At 36.0% G+C, this 18,278-nt stretch overlaps 1 protein-coding gene across 1 annotated transcript in view; it reads right to left on the reverse strand.

Annotated features, from left to right (window-relative positions):
- Positions 1 to 10,304: 10,304 nt before the first annotated feature.
- Positions 10,305 to 18,278, reverse strand: part of PIBF1 (progesterone immunomodulatory binding factor 1) — a 29,349-nt gene continuing 21,375 nt past the window's right edge. Inside the window, exons 6-9 of the mRNA XM_009867190.1 lie at positions 17,479 to 17,587; positions 16,189 to 16,370; positions 14,334 to 14,459; positions 10,305 to 10,407 (exon numbers count right to left, since the gene is read on the reverse strand). Coding sequence (XP_009865492.1) covers positions 10,305 to 10,407; positions 14,334 to 14,459; positions 16,189 to 16,370; positions 17,479 to 17,587 — 520 coding nt within the window. The remainder of the gene's footprint in view (positions 10,408 to 14,333; positions 14,460 to 16,188; positions 16,371 to 17,478; positions 17,588 to 18,278) is intronic.

The raw sequence follows: 18,278 nt of genomic DNA on the forward strand, positions 1-18,278 counted from the left end.
AAGGTAGCCCTTTTCTAACTTGCAGCATGTTAACTACTTTCTGTTCATCTGCACACTGTAACAAGGCAAGTACCTCGCAGCACATGCATTACTTTCAAAAGTTTTATCTTTCTTTGGAAAAAGAGGCATTCATCTGGCACCAAGAAAATAAACTTTAAATGTACCCCATTTATCTATGTGTACAGAATGCTTTGAAAAAAGCCCAGAACTTTGACATGGCGCAGAAATTAGACCCAGATTTCACAACATGTGACTGGGAAGACTGTCATAAGGGACAAATCTAAACCCAAAAAATCCAGCCCCACATGCTGCTAAAAAGCACACTGCCTGTAAAAATCAAACCGTCCTAGATGAAAATGCAATAGACAAAAAGCTACAGTATTTCCTCACATGGGTTTAGGTCTAAAAAATCTTAGCATTTAGATATCAAACCAGGCTTTGCCTAATATTGGATGTTTCACAAGGGCACGAGATTTACGTCAGTCACGTCTTTGTCCTCCAGTGCTCAGGGAAACAAATGGTATTGAGTACACTCAGATTCAAGAGTCAGTTAATTGACTGAAGTGAAGTGTGCATGAAGACAGGAGAAGGACGAGGGCTTCTAATTTCTTTCATCTACTTCTGGTACCATTCTGCACCAACAAAACTTTCCCCCCTTCCCATAGGGTTTTGAATGGGACAAATCCTTCCCCTCTCTACAACCCATGACCAGTTCCAGCACCCCAAGAAAAGTATCTGTGGTAAAATGGGAAGATGTAACTTTGTGAAGCATCTTGAAACTTATGATCTAGATTATGCTTCTGGAAAGGCAAAGGTTAAGATCTCAGAGAAATCACAGCAAGCATTAAGCAAAATTTCAGAAGGGATGAATCAGATGAATCAGTGCATTTCTATATTTGTTTACCCATGACAATGAACACTTTCCATGAAACAATTAGAGTATCCATGAAAACAATTCCAGATGACAAGTTCCACATCAAAGTTTAAACTAGATTATACATATGCACATGCAGTAGTATTTATGTTAAACTATCAGCCAAGAGTTGCAGCATTTTTGACAATATATCCATTGTTTAAACTTTAGAAGAGATATACAAATAAGTTTGTATGTGCAAGTATGTACATTTACATTTTATGTGTATATTATGAAACCTATCATTTTATGAAACGACTGACTGACAGGTATAAGCATCTTATGTAACGCCCAAGCTCCATCTTAAAAGGAACATCAATTATATTTTTAGTAAATTTATTTCTACAACTACAGTGCACCTTGATGGAAAAAAGTCTATTTCCCTTTCGAAGCAAGTTTCTCAACTTATGCTGTCTACATGAATATTTACCTGTGTGGGTAAGAAGATGGCATAAGCCATGACAATTGTTTTTTATGTTTTATTTTTTTCCTCTGGAGTACTTACAATGGGCGGGCGGGCACACACACACAGACACACACACAGACACATACTCTCTCTACCCTCTCTAAGCTTCATGAAAAGAGTTTGCAGGGTGGTCTGTGAAATACCATCTTCTGCAGTCACCGTTAGTTTCCTTTCAAGCACAAAAAACCCCTTCAAGTACAATAAACTGGGCTTATAAGAAAAAGTTGAGCAGTACATGTTCATATGATGAACATCTTTATTAAATCTACTTAGTCGTAAGAACTACAGAAGCCCTTTATTGCCTGTAGTAAACCCCTTTGATTTACTCTCTCATATGCACCATTCCATCTCTGTTGGGTTATTTCAGCTTCCAGTTGTCCTTACTATCTCTCACCACACTCCTCCTACCATGGACATAAAAATCCTCTCACTAATCACCACAAGCTACCATCAGCAGCAGCCCAGCGTTATCTGCTGCCATGCAGAGCTCCCCTCAGAGGCCTGTTCAGAACAAATATTTCCACCTTACTTTGGTGTTGCTAAAATTGTTTGTAAGTAACTTCTTTGGCTTTAAAATAGAAAACTAGTTCGTACATATACTTACTGATATTATAAATAATTCAAAGTAGTACCACCCTTTTGGTGTCTCTATGATTCACGTCATGTCACATCTAAGTGCCGCTATGGTTACCTGATGTTTGGTAAAAAAGCTGCACACATGACACATCACCACTCTACAGCTATCTAGGATCAAGGTGTTCCTTAGTAAGCTCTTAAACTCCAGTTAACTATGCACCGAACATTAATTGTGTGTTTGCTTCACTGATTTCACAGAATATTCTTACAGAGTTATCCAGAAAAGTCATGTAAGTAGACATAACTGTGCCTTTAGATCATTTAGCTAGAAACACAAACAGCTGTAAAAATTATCTAAATAGCTTTGCACTGAGTAAACTAAAGGACGTGCCACCCCCAACTATCCAATATGTGATGCAATACTTCAGCGCTGAAGGCATGTAGTTTAAAAAAAAATAAAAAATTTACTGGTCTCCCTGAACATAAACAACTCTGAGCCAACCTTGACAAAGTCTGGCATACATTCCAGAGGTAATCTTACCTAGAAGCAAGACCACATAAAAGGGAAACCAGCCCTCCAACACTGGTCTTCCCATTCTCTCCTCGCAGAGGCCCCAGTCACCAGACGAGCCAATCTCATGAAGAGAGAAAGCAGCACACGGGCTGTCGAGGACTTCTACAGTTGTTTCACCACTTGTGAGCACTACATCTAAATATCATATGTCCCTGTCTTTTGTGAAGTCCGCAATATGATTAGCATTAATTAGGCATATTCAGTGCTGGATGGACTAATGCCCAAGGCAAAGAGCTCCCTCTAGCTTACGGTCTGAAAGTACCTTGACTTATCAACACATGCTGTTTTGGTAGCGTGTTCATCAACACAACACAATGGTACTTCATTTACTCATGGTCCTTCATTTATAAATGGACCAGCTGGCCTCAATTACAGAACATGCTACGATTTTCCTTATTCATGAGAATGAGTTACAAGAATCAGGTATCACAACCACGCAAGGGAGGACCAGGCTGAGAGCAGTAGAGTTACGCTTCTAGTAATTTCTCAACACTTTGAATGTGATTCTGCAGAAGACAAACTCCAGCCAAAGCTCAGCCCAAAGCTCGCTCTCATAAATCTTAGTCTTCATGACTAATCTTTCAGAGCTTCCCATGAGTTTACTATGAGGTTCATAAGATCACAAAGCTGTAACTTCCTTCTCAAATCACATAAACACCTATTTGGACAGACTGTTCTTCAACTGTTAGTTATAGCATCACATCCTTTCCCAGAGGGTAATCAGAATGTAACCACAGACTCAGAACGAAATTCCAGAAGATAATTACTATTAGAAGAAAACTTTTATGGTTTTATTAGGCTGAAATATAACATTACAGAAATAGCCATAATTTCAATATAAAAAATATAATATCCCTGCTCTGAAAGATATATCTTTTGTATAGGCATTTTAATACACAGTTTTGGTAGACATATGCAACTAACAATCACTGCATAGATTTATAGTCATGTTATTTGTGATCTGATTTTTTTCAATATTCTAAAAACATGTACCTGGAGTTTCCTACAAACAAGCTCTTTCCTCATCTACCATATAAGTTCTAATGTTTTGGGCTATCTGATGCTGCTAGGGGCTTTACACACAAATTTAATCCTTCAAGGTCATATGGTCAAGAATGATTCCAGAAACAAATATTATTTGCATAGATCACCTGACATATGCAACAATCTCAGAATAAAATAAAATCACATTATTACATCTTCACATAAATGCTTTCATCTATATCTGGTCATTATGTTGAGCCTAGACTTTTCAAAGGGAGACAGAGCACACAGAGGAAACATGCTGAGAAGTCTCCCAGTGTTTCACAGCTGCTGTTCCACACAGAACACCTGTACGTAAGACAGCTGTAGCCTATCAGCCAAAAGGCCCATGTAGCCTGATAACCCTGCCTCCAACTGTAGCAAAAAGTGTGTGTTTTGAAAAGAGCAAGAAAAAACTTCTGCATAGATTCTATTTCTCCCTAATCCTCTGCCACTAGTGTTCAACTATTTCTAGCTCAAGGAACTCCTGGATGTGGTTTCTACTATTTAAGTAATTCTCACATTTATCTCTTGAGCTTTTTCAGTCTCCTTTTGAACCCATGTAAACTTTCAGCACCTGAAACATCATTTGGTGATGAGTTCCAAAGGACCCCTGTTTGCTCATCCTGTCAGTGCTCTTCATTAACGAAAAGCTGTCTGCAGCAAATCACAAAAATCTCTGTGTACACAAGGAATACTAAAAATCACCGCAAAATCGTGGGCTGCAGTGGAAGTTTTAACCCTACCTTTCATGAAATTGCAGCAGCACCCTTATATCATATAATGCCTCTTTAAAGGAATTTATAACTGCTTTCAAAGTTGTTCTCCAAGGACACTGATACATTTTCAGCCTCTTCCAGTCTAACAAAAAACTACCGACTTTGAAGAGTAAATAGTTTTTCAGGGACTCGGTATAAGCATCACAGAATTTTAACATTTTGCCTTTACTGATCTTAATGTTTTAAGAATAAAGAATTTTGGCTAACAGGAAATGAATAGGTAAAACAAAATATCAAGGCTTAAAGAAAATCTTTATGATATGAGGATACATTCATAGCACAATCTACCCAAAGCATCCTTCAGTGGCTAATAATATTTTTGTAAGAATTATTTCTTAGGAGCTGGGGCAAAATAAACTGTAATAAAAAGATTTCTAGAGCTATAAATATAATCATTGAACATTCCTTGCACAGTAAGAGAACAAACTTCAAAGCCTGCCATCCAGATGTAACGAAGTTCAGAAACGTCAGCCATCAGGCTAACAGCAGTCCTGCGAGTCTTGACATTGATAATTCTACAGCATCAAGACAGTTACATGTAGGAGGTGACTGGTTACAGGGCTTCAATCATTCATTCTGGAAGAACACTACCTGAGCTAAGGATGCAGAATTTTGAGATCCTTACTACAGAACACCCAAAGACAGCTAGGCATGCCCTAACAAGCATGCAGTCTTCCTAACACCACTATTCATCTATTTGATGAAATCAGTTAACTAGCTAATTAGGTTTCCTCCTCCTGTTTATTAAAATTCAGCTTAGAATGATCCACTAAAATGTAAATCGCAAATAAACATATTCTCTATTTTGATAGAAATCCTAAGTGTTATCAAAATTACATATACATATCATACCATAGAATATTAAGTAAATACAGCAGCAGCAAATGATTATTACCAAAAAAGTATTTTAGAAAACACTAATAAAATTAACTGAAACTGAAGACTGAAAGTGCTAGTATACCTACATAGCTCTTCAATTCAAGGGATTACAAAGTGCTTTGTATATAGCCATATCCAGGGAGTAAAAAGCTGTAACAGTAATTTTTGACATAAGGTTATGGCAGCTTTGATAAAGAAATATTTTGGTCAGAAGTTTTCAGCATCAATCTTTTTTTATTCATTATTTTAATCCTTATTTTACACAAACATTCTTGAAGAGATAATAAGGCCTTATTTAAATATTAGCAGGAAGTCTAGCACACAAATACAGTGACTTAATTGTTTTAAGCTTAGAAACCTGTCATTGCAGTCAGTAACATCCTGATAATAAAAATATTTTAATAGAAGAGGCAAATAATTAATTTTAATGTTTCTATTAACAATGAATGTATAATGTAATAAATGGTAATCTAATAATGAGATTCATGCACACTCAGCAGAGATTCTAAATACAAAGTAGAACACTTACTTATTCAGTAAATTTATCCTATTATCTTCTCATCTAAGATAGTCCTCTAGGCCTGTCTGCAATTAATAAGAAGATGTAGGGATCTTAATTTCATCTAATTTAAACACTCACTTTATGAACAGGATTGATCACCTCTCTCCATCACCTACAAAGTTATGACTAAAATCTGACAACATTAATCTCACTTCCAAATGAATTCTAAACAGTAACACAATTACAAAACACAAAGAAAATAGTGTTAAAAAAAAAAGAGAATCAAATTATACAGATTAATGGATAAACTAAGAGAAATCTCCAAAATGTGAACATGGCCTGCAGGTGACTGGAAAGAAAAGCATTAAATAAGCAAACACAGACATGCAGAGAACTTTTTACTTACTTATTTTTAACCTACAAAACGAAGACAACTGCTGTCAAGAAATGTCAACTACTTTTGTCTTAATTTGTTTTTTATTTTGAGAATGGAATTTGTAAATAGAAATGCTAAAAATACTCCTAAAGGTATTTTTACCTGTAGCAGATTGTCCATTACGAATCTAATAGATTTAAATAGCTGAGCTATATATATCAGTACAGAAATGTTTATTAATAAACCAAAATCTTTTGGAAACTTTATAGAACAAACCTGAGGTTTTAAAATATTTTTTGTAGCCATCATCCTGATGTTATTCAACCCAACTATAAAAGCCTTGTTTAAAAATGCCCTTTCACCACCTGTGCATATTCAAATAATAAGAAAAAAAGGACATACTTAAAAATACACTATTACCTCATAGAAAGAGGAAGGAATTTAAACCTCCCATTAGCTTTTTCAAAACTGATTTTTTTTTATAAATAGTGACCACTGCAAAGTTTTTCAGTATTCAAAGTTTTTGACCACTGAAGTATTGCTATAGCACAATTGTCTTGAATATTCTTTTTCTGTTTCCTGCATAGCTATTTTGTTTCTCTTTGTTTTTCTATGTCTCATTTTATCATTATAAAGACAGAAACAGAAAAATCACTTGGGGTATATCATGTAGGTGACCTGAGAGATTTTAGATAAGACATTAGGAAGAAATTATTTTCTGTGGGGCTGGTGAGGCACTGGAACAGGTTGCCCAGGGAAGCTGTGGACACCTCCTCCTAGAAGTGTTCAAGGCCAGGCTGGACGGGGCTTTGAAGCCACCCGGTCTAGTGGGAGATGTCCCTGCCCATGGCAGGAGTTTGGAACTAGATGATCTCTAAGTTCCGTTCCAACTCAAGCCATTCTATGATTCTGTGTGAGCAGTAATCAACCATAACAGAGTAGAGATTTTTGCTGTCACTAAGGAAAATTTTGTAAACATTACACCATCTGTGGATTTCCCTTGTGTTTCTAGGAATTCTGGAATTTGTCAACCAGCCTCCACTGATGGAGCTGAGCTGTACCGATCTGGAAAAAGGTATCATACTCCGTAAGGTTTAAAGGAAATGAACAATCCAAGTCAAGAGATGGCTTTTGTAGGCATTCACTGAGCTGAAGTGCTCTTGTATGAGTTCACCCCATATTAGACCTGAAGAGTCCATTTTGAACAAAGGAACAATTTCAGTTTGATGTTGCACCTTACATAAAACCAGAAAATCTAACCAGTAGGAAGAAAATACTGTAGGAAGCTAGGATATATTTTTGTTGTACTTTTTGAGGCTATTTCTTTGTTGTTGTTGTTATTATGTTGGGTTGGCTATTTTTTTTTGCCATGGAGAAGTAAGTAACAGATCAACAGTCCACAGTTTAATAGCAACACTCCAGGAATCTTCAAGAGAATGAAAATTTGGAACATATTTAGGATCTACACTTTACTATGTAGTAGATGATGGAGCTATCAAGAATATTGCTCTCTTCATTTAACCTCTAGACACTTTGACTTAAGGTAATATAATTTTAAAACTAGAAAAAAGTCTTAATCACATTACTAGCAATTTAAAACAAGGTGAAAATGTCCATTTGGTCATTATTTTTTAGAGCACGGGCAACCTTCACCACAATCCAAAATACCAAATAACGCTTTCTCGTTGTCACAGGTAAATGAAACATGGCTTCTCACACAGAATTTACATCTGTATAATAGCAAAGAGAGCAACAAAACTTACATTTTGACATCACAGTGACCTACTGGGTTCAAAGAGCAGATTCTTTCTCATTATAACTCTCTCAAGAATAATATCACTTTGGTATTTTCTTGGCATTTGTAAACAGCTGTTTACAAAAAAGCCATCATAAACATCGGCAAAAAAATGAAAATAACTGCACTTGACTAGAAAATTGGGTATTAGTTACACTTCTGATCACAAGATTTGCCAAGGGCTTTATTTAACCACCATTCAGGCCAGTCAACATTCCACATACTTCTGAAGCTTTCAAACATGTTTGTTTATACAGATTATGACACTAGTGGTAACTACGATGAGTCACTTTGTTTTCACTAAAGTAGAATTAGCTGTTATAATCACTTAAATAAAATTAGACAACATAGGTATTCCATTTTTATCTTAGGGGTTTCTGGTGATATTAGTAAAATTCTTTGTTCCACAAAACTGCCACATGTCAGTCCACTGTAGATTGAGGATTTGGGGTCTTAAGGCATTTATTCCATCTCATCATGCCAGTTTGCTACTTTGCTGCTCATTTAGGTAGGTGATTTGGAATGTAGAAAAGTCGTGGTCTTGACACATACTGTGGTTAGAAGAAGTGAGGTAGTTAAAGAGGGACACCTATATTTTAAATAAGGGGTTTTCCATTTTCCCACACAAGTTTTTCCTCATTTACTTCTCTGAACTCAAGAAAACAGTATTAATCAACTTCTTATTTAAGTTGATCAGAGTTTTATTTAATTGGAGAGCTTATCACTAGAAAAAGTCAAAGGAGGACAGAGGCATAAGTGTACCAAACAAGACAACAAGAAATGGCATATTAGTAACTTCCTTTCTCCCCCCTCTAAAACTTGGTAACTTCCTTCCTCCAAAAAGCAGCAATATGAAAAAAAAATGTACATTATATGAGAGGGAATACAGCAGAACAGAGAAGTATTTTCTCCATGGTTCTTAGGTTTAAGAATAAATACGGCAAGAATTACAAAGTTGATACATTCATTAAAGAACAAGAAAGTGCATACTCAAATTATTGTACGCCAGACCTATTTTCTGGAAGAGCTTCCAGTTAGGTATGAACTCCCCACATGCCACAGTAAGTAAGTCGTTGTATCAGTAAGTCAGTAGTTGTACCACATGTCATATTAAGTAAGGAGTTGTATCAGAACCGAATCCATAGGTGACTCATAAGAGCATTTTATTTTGACACAGGAGACCTGTTTTGAACCAAGTTCCCTGGTTGTCCCCACTTAACCAGCTTTGATTTGCGCTGTGGAACCATCCCAGAGTTTGCTAACTGAATTCCTTTGTGAGAATGCAAGAATACCTACAACACACTCTAACCGCTAAAAGGCACTCAGCGGCCTTGGGTCCATCCAGCCTGAACTCGAATTAATCTGAAGTCAAACGCCTGAAACAGGCATTTGACTTCAGATTAATCAACAAATCCTCTGACCCATCTTGTTTACAGCGACCTCTTTTGTTTCACATCAGTAGTTAGCAATGGCATGTTTTCAGTCCTTGGGCAATGCTATTTCTTCAGTAATATCACCATTGTAATTTAGGAGTTACATATAAAAATTAAAAGCTTGAGTTCATTTGTGCCTATGCTTAGGTTAACCACATTTTACGGATTACTACTTGCATATAAAAACAATTCCAAGCAAAAAAGTTCACATCTAGTACTTTTCTTGAGTAGGTGGCTAAGTAGCAAGGTGAATGCACTAACCTTTTAATTTTAGAAAAAAAAATTTGGATTAAATTCCAAAATAAAGGTCATATGACAAACTTACCCTGAACACCTTTGATTACTGTCCATAGTTTTAAATTACTCAGACGGCACCACAGATAATATTCTAAATTCACTAAAAGCAAAGACAAGGTGCTGCATAAAAGGATAGTAAGACTGCTCATAAACAGGGAGAAAAATCAACCTTCCTGCTCCATATGAATAGAACTGTATATTTGTATAGACATTGTATTTTATACGTGAACTATGGAAGACTGGGAGGAGACAGTAGTAAGGAAAGAACCACATAGCAACATAACTGTTCATGACTACTGCTCTATCCATGCTTCACAAAATCTATTAACTGAAGTCATCATTCAAGCTCATTTCCTACTTTCGAATACAGAAAAAAGTCCAACAGCATGGGATCAGAGTCTGAACACTGCTACTGTGCATTATGAAATCCACATTCTTGCCATGAGATGCACAGTCATGTTTGCTTGTCCTTTACAGGATTGTAAGTGAAGAATCAAACTTTCATCATGTTACTGCACTGGTAACAGGGAAAAATTCCAAACGCTACTAAAACTAAATCTTTAACTTCACTTAAAATGTTTGTAATACAATTTATAAACAGAAAACCAAAGTGGTAATTTCTTCTACTTAAAGCCCTTTAGATATAAATATAATTATACATTTAAATTTTTATATGTATTTAAAAAGATACTTACTGTTCTAAGAGTTGATCATATTTTCTTAAAGCATCCTTTTCAGCAACAACTGCTCTTTCTTTTTCAGACACAGCATTATCTCTTGCTTCTCTCAAGTTTCTGAAGGAAACAAAAGTGATTCTGTCAAGGACTTGTTAGTAAAAAGATTATTTTGCTTCCTGAATTAGTATTGACTGATCTTCAATATTACCTTCTTCAGTTCCCATAGAATGATAAGACAGGGTCACGCCTGTCTATCAGCAGCTTTAATTCAGATGTAAAGTTTCCAGTTCTGAAATTCTAAAAACAATTATCAAACCACCTATTTATATGTAGAAATACATGAATAATTCTAGACGATCAGAACTATAAATTACTTAGTTTTTGTAGGAATTAAATAAATTCCAATAATTTGCTTGCTATTCAGTAATAACTAAGGGAATGCTGGCCCCCTAGCCAAGATGATTCACAGCTTTTATGATGGAGCAGGAAAAGATGAGCTGGGCATAGAAATCCTGCTTCCATACAAAACCAATTGGCTAAGTAGTCCAGTATTAGAGGTCACTGCACATCATCAGCGTCTCCTTCTGGCTTCTATTGCTGGCATCATTTTTGATCTGCACAGAACCATAAAATGTAACACAAACATTTTATTGCAATCGATCTATACTTCTCCAATTTTTTAATCAAGGATCAGACGAGACTTACAAACTACCTCATGATTATTTCACTGACACAGATGAGAATATCACGATAGAAGGAATAATACGTATAGGATTTGTGTTAGGTATTTAGTCTGCCTGTAGCATGACGCTTCAATAAACTGTATTAAGTACTGCTTAGACAGTATTTATAAGCTGTATCTCCACTATTTAGTGCAACACAAGTAACTGCCAATTTGCAGAGCAAACGGTGGTTGTTGAGGACCAGACACCTCTGTTACGACTATTTTCAAGGATTTTACTTTACTGTTGGCTTGATCCTGTGACTTGAACACCTACTAGCATTTGGAATAAATTAAACCATTTTAGAGACTCCTTTCAGTTTTGTTTCATCTAAAAGGAATCCTGCTCATGTGAGTACGATACCAGAAATTCAAGCACAAACAGTGAGGCAACCAAAAAGGTGTCAAACAGCAATGATGAGGGGGTTTCACTTCAAAATTGCATTCTTCATCTAGACTACAGTGTCAATGTAAATGCAACCAAGCTCTTCCCACTGAAGTTGTTTCTTCCTCCCTTCTCCATAGGAACTTTTTGACTTAAACTAAAGTGAAATTATAGTCTCGGGCAAATTTTGAAGAAAAAAGTCATCAAGATATCAAGATAAATAGAAAATTATTAAGCCCATATAAATGTTATCTAAGTCATTTTAGTCACACTCTAACATCTATAGAATTTTTGGATTAAAACTTTTTTTCTAGACTAAGGAAATGTTATTCAATGGTACTTTTCTTAACTCAAAGCAAATTCAGGAACTGATCTTGAGAGCAGATTCCTTAAAACTGACTCATACCAAAGAACATAGTAAAGAACACACAAGAACATAGTAAAGAACACACAAGAACATAGTAAAGAACACACAAGAACATAGTAAAGAACACACAAGAACACACAAGAACACAGTAATGAATTTTGCTAACAGCATTAAAATTAAGCATTTGATGTCTTGGAGTAGGAGTGTAAGGTTGTATTCCTCATACTAGAGTAATGGAAGTGAGATAAGAATTAAATGGCAGGATTCATTTAGAGAATAAACTATTTTGCTTAACTGAACAGTTGATCGACCGAAAATACAAGAAAAGGAAAAAGGAGACAAACGAGGTACTACAACGAATAAGACAACAATTTAGAGATGTAAAATATTTTCAACAGAGCTAGGAGACACACTAGTGACACTGCCAGTTGTCAGAGCATGTGATTGCAATTTTAAAAGAGGCAAAGCATCTATCTGGTGGCTGCGCACCCTGGCCATACAGACCATCAGGTATCCAGTAAGCCTACCACACGTGTGAAAGCACCCTCCTGAAATGGGCCATAAATACTACCTAGAGATCCACGAACAGGTATAGGCGGAAAAAAAAGGTTGGATGAGGGCACGGGAGTGGAAGTAGAAGCACAAGGGCATCTCTATTAGCTTTTCAGAAAATTGCCTAGGTTGGAAAGAACCTTTAAGACCATCAGGTCCAAAATAAACCTCTTAGTGACTGCCATTTATTGCACTTCATTTTGTACACCTAAACTATTCTAGAGTGCACAAATTTCATTCCACTCAGATTGAACCAAGTCAGAGAATATGTGCTCAGAGAGAGCATCTAACCCGCTCAGAATTACGAAATTGTGTTTGACCTGTGGGAACAGACTACAGCTAATCCAAAGTCAAACCTCATGCAGACACTCACATGCCCTGTGAATTCAGTCGTGCTTGCTAAAGCAAATACAGTCGATGCTTACTGCAACCAAACCAGTGGAACTGATCCCAAAATAATTATGATGAAAGGTGATGCCTTTCAGTGGCTTCCCCCCTCCCTATTTTAACTTCTTGAACTGACTCCTCCAAGTGTAACAGAGTGCCAGCAAATTCAAAGGAAACACCAGGCCCGTCAGGAGTAAGAGCAACTGAGTATCTGATTAGCTTAGCTGTGATACTGTTCCATGCTTTAAGCCTGAAGATGAAACCAGCATTTTTGCTTTTTTTCTCAGTCACATAAGACATTTCACCATATTGGACAAGTTCATTGCAAAATGCTTTGCTCACAGTTTGGAGTTCCATTTGTCCCGTCTTTGAGAGACACCTCAGACTGGGAAGCAGTACCTTATAATGGATTTTTTTAGTATTTTTATGGAAAGAGCGTACGATAAAAATTCTTTTTTTTTTGCAAAATATGAAGTAAAATCTAAGAGATTTACATTTCAGAAGTAATTCAAAATGAGGAATAAATAATTTCAAAATGAGGAAATACATTTTCGTAAATTGTTTCTAGGTACAAACAAAATACCTTTCAGCAGCTTTCTCAATGATATAAAGACCCTTGTCAAAACTTCACAAACACTTGAGTTTTAAATTCAGACTTTGTAATGCAAAATAGATTTGCATACAGGAAATGGTGTGGACGTATGTGTCTATTTTACTCACACTTACAAAGCTACAAAATGATGAAATTTTTTTAATTAGAGCCTTTCAGTTGACTGAAAGGCAGACAGCAGGAGTCATGTTCTTTTTTCACTCTTCCGAGCAGTAACAAAACTATCTATTAGAGGAACAGATGCAGATGCCACAGATGTATTTTTACCACAGTCATTTCCATCTCCACACAAGACACTTTTGGGACACCTATGGTGAAGTTATAATGAATTATTAAGTGCCTCTCGCATTTGAAAGGAATAAAAGGGGCAAAAAACACGCTCAGAAAGAACTCCAATACCAGAAGTCCAAATCCTTAGATCCCTGAAGGCTTATTATGTACATGCCTAACTCTCCATGTAATTCCATGGAATTCAGCAAGCTGACACACATACAAATACGCAAGTCTTTGAGGACTAGGATCTTCTTCAGAAGAGGATTCTGTAATATTTTTACAAGAAATCAATGCTTTTTTAAATCCCAATGCTGTAAACAATCTTAAACAGATTTATTTTATTGCTTTCCTTCATTTCTTCTGCTTTAATCTTTATGTCAGCACCTTCTCTTCTGGTTTTCCTAGTACAGTTTCAAGATTATCCAACACATTTTGCATTAACTAACATTATATATATATGAAAAAACTTCAAACCACTGATGTTTATCTAGAACATGGATTTCAATTTTACATTCCAATAACGATGTTGGATGTCCATCATTTAATAATAAATATAATACTACATATTTACTGTACAAGTATAATTTCATTTCAGTTTTTACAAGATTCTCATCAGTTTTATAACTGAACTTAAATTCCCATATTCAGTCACCTCTCAAAGAGGCAGTGACCTAGGACTATACCTAAGCACAAACCAATACTTGGTCACTTTCTGCCCCAATCAGGTTATTGCCTGCATCGTACCTACCTGTTTTCACGCTCATACATCTCTTTTGAAGTGCTTCTTAGTTGCTCAATTTCCTGATTTGTTTTCCACCTTATTTGTTCCAACTCTTCATGCAGCCTCTTTTCATATTCTGTTTTATAGTGGTCTCTGTAAATAAACAAATACACAACATGGGTATTTAAAAGTAATTGCACTGGCCAAAAGTATCAAAACTTCCCATACAGCTGTAACAAGAACAGTAGAGCACTTCTTGATATTACTTTTTTATTTTAATCCTTACTTATTTCTTCCCAAATTGCCTGAAATGCGTATTAGCCTATGTCGTTATGCAAACCAAGTGAAAAGCAATCAGGAATAAATATTTAATTGGAAACAAATAAAAGCTTTCCGCATAGTGTTTAATTTTTTTAAAAAGTAATTTGACATTGATTAATTGTACAACATTATGCTTAACATTCATCCACTCTACAGGAGTGCTTATATTAATTAACCACTTAAAAAGCCCTAAAAATTAATTCCTTGCTTTCCAAAGTTTTCTAGCTGCATCATCACAGTGTAAGGGTTGATTAACTTGGTAACTTACAGTAATGCCACACTACTACAAGATATTATTTGCACCTCATATCCTATAAAGATTTTGTCCGACAAAACTAGAAAAAAATCCGAAAAGCTTATACTGTAAGTACTTAACAGTTAAGGAATGTTAAAATTTTACAGCATCTAGTTGATGTTCAAGAATAAACAATCAGCAGTGAAACAACTGGTAGAAATTACAGGTTTGGAAATAAAAATGAGTTTATGAAGAAATGTGCATTTGCAACCGTAAAAAGGTTTCTGTTCTCCAGTTGTGTGACAGTCCATAATTTTAGAAATCAGTACTTGAGCTGGCCAAAAGCTCCTACATATTAACTAAGAGCTCAAAAATGTTTAAATGGCAGAATTCTTACTGTCCAGGTTTCCCCATTTTCTTTTTATTGAGACACTGTGAATTTCAGCTAACCCTTCAAAGTGAAAGTAAATGTATGGTCTCTCCTTCCTCAGTTGTGCCACACTACAGCAAAACATTTTATGAAGAAGTTTACATAAAACCCCCCCAAAAACATGAAACCCACTGGTTCTGGATATGAATGTAAGGTCCCCATCAGAAACTTCTGTGTTCTTTATGTGTTACATGGCTCAATACGTATTTAAAAAAATGCTGAAGATCAGAACCTCAAGATACAATTCTTACGTGCAGATTCAACAAGCATTACCATCTTCTTGGTATATAGAAAAATTGCTATTACCATTACTACTTGCCAAAAAAATATTTCTGTCGTTGCAGAAATTACACCTCCCCTCCCATAGTAAGATTGCTAAAAGTCAGGAAGGTTCACTGAAAAAATCAGAAGAATCTGGAAAAGTCTTGAACACCCACAGTGATGTCACCAGGAGACAGTTCAAAGTGACACTTATCTTTATGACTAAAACCAAACAAAAGGTATAGTAAAGGGCATATTCCAAGTATATATACTTCAAATACTTCTGCTTTTAACAAAGATCATTTGAGGCAGGTAAGATATGAAACATATGCACTTTAAAGAGTTTTTCTATTTTGTAATTAATCAGTTACCTCCATAAATTTCTAAATATACTTAAGAGAATAGTTGTCATAAATTCTCAGTGCTGTCATCCTCACTGCTATGGGTCTTATATCAAAGGTTTTAATGTGTATCAGGAAATTTTCTTTAAGACAAATGTTCTGTTTCTAGTTACATAAATATGGACTACCTTTCTGAAAGTTAAAACTATTTTTAATTAAACAGGATTTGTGCAAGAAACAATGGGGAAATAGTTTAACTTGTCTACTGATAGATGTGAATATACAGTATCTTACCTGGATGCAACATATTTTTCATACATTTCTTCCCTAGCTTTTTTGGCATCCTCTAGCTGAACCTGAAGTCTTTCAAGACGATCTTCTTCATGTGCACAGCGAACACTAAGCTCCATGTTCTGGCGATTAAGATAATCTTTATCTTTTTGCAACAAGTTGAGGGATTGTTGTGTGGTTGCCAGCTATAAAAGACATTAAAAAGAACATTTTAACATGTACTTTGAGATAAGTATTTAATCTGTGTATACATATTTGCGATTTCATTTTAACTCTCTTCTATGAAACTATCTGAACCAAAAAACTCTATTTACACTTACCTTTAATGTAAGTTGCTGAAGCTTTATGCTGAAAAAAGACTTCAATAAAATTATTTTATGAGGTTTTATGATTTATTTCTTGTAGTTGGTACTTGAAGAAGAGGTAAGAGGTCCCTTCATCTCAGCACCTAAAGAGTACTTAAGCACTGAATAGCAACAGTACTGAATAGTACTATGTCAGAAATACTGATGTGTTTTGGTGCCAATCTGTGATCGTACTGGCTGGCTGCAACATTCTCAGAAACAGAAGTTAAGAGAGTAAAGGCACCAGAGTGATTATTGCTCCATAAATAAATGGTAAAACTGCTTGTTCTGGAGCTGAAGTAGATCATGATTGCTGTGGACAACGTAACGTTTCAGTCCAGCACCAAGGGCAAATCGGGTTCTGCATGTCTTGTTTCGACTTTCATTTAGCATGGTGTTGCTACAGAAGGCTGAACCGATGCCAAAGTAGAAAGACAAGTAATTTGTGAGTCCGGGCAACAGCCTTCCCAACTACCAGATCAGTCACCTTTACTACTCCAAGAAGGAAGTGGTGTGACAGGTCTCCCTCTGTTTGAGGGGAACACTGTCAGAGAACAGCCACAGAGCACAACAGCACTGGCGTGGAGTGACACTTGGAAGTGCATAGTGACAGGACAAGAGGCAAGAGAATAAAACTGCAGCAACTCTGATTAGATTTTACAAAAACTTTGTCTCAAAGAAGGTGAATGAACACTGAAACAGTTTGTCCAGAAAGGCTGTGGATTCTCCATTCCTGGAGATACTCAAAACTTGACAAAGTCCTAAGCAACCCAACCTAAGCTGACTCTGCACTGCACGGGAGGGTTGGAGCAGCTGGTCTCCGGAGGAACATTCTAATCTGAGCTATCCCATAATCCTACAGGTGATCCTGACAGACTTGATTAGATAAAGAATCAAATTCCCAAGGTGAAGAAACAGACAATTACTGAAATAAGAACTCTACATTTACCTCTTTCGATAAGTCATTTCTTTCTTTAGCTTGTGCTTTGTGTGACACCTCTAATATTTCATATTTTCTTCTGAGTTCTGACAATTCATGTTCAAATACATCACGTTCACTGATAAAATGAAGTGAAATTATTAGATGCAAGAAGTGTAATGAACAAGATTCCTGTGCATTTGTAATTTCTCAGCCCTTTCCATTCACGACACCGAGTTCTTCCAACCAGTCATTCATAAAACAATTACTGACAACACTTGCAATAGTATTTTATGAGTTCTCTTAATTTCTAAGTATTTAAAAAAAATCCTATATTAAAATACAATAATCCTGAATTCCCATGCTGATTTATTTCTTCCTCTGATTATTTTTCTTGAGTGTTAACTTTGGGCTATATATGTTTCCTCTTAGCAATGGACTCTAAGTACCCTTGTCCATGCTTTTAGCTTTATCAAGCTTTTTATGCTACTTCCCATGACATTCTCTTGAACCTTCTGCAGATATTGAAGAAGTAGTAAAGCAACTTCATTCCCATCTTCCTAATCAAGTAGGAAGCAATGTATACTTCTCAGTTGCTACTCTCCCTTGCATACAGTTCCTTGATACCAGACAGGGTTGTACTACTCTTCTCATCTTTAAAATACACATAACACAGCTGCAGTAACTATGTTGGTGTCCTGAATAAGAGTGCTTTCCATATGCACAAAGAAGCAGCTCTCTGTCTCCACTCTATCTGACCCTGTCAGAACGGCAAAATAAATGAGCCAGTATGAGCTTGCAATTTGGAAAAAAAAGTTAGCCAGTTTTAT

The sequence above is a fragment of the Apaloderma vittatum genome, unplaced genomic scaffold (assembly GCF_000703405.1).
Source record: "Apaloderma vittatum isolate BGI_N311 unplaced genomic scaffold, ASM70340v1 scaffold20603, whole genome shotgun sequence".
In the NCBI taxonomy this organism is placed as follows: domain Eukaryota; kingdom Metazoa; phylum Chordata; class Aves; order Trogoniformes; family Trogonidae; genus Apaloderma; species Apaloderma vittatum.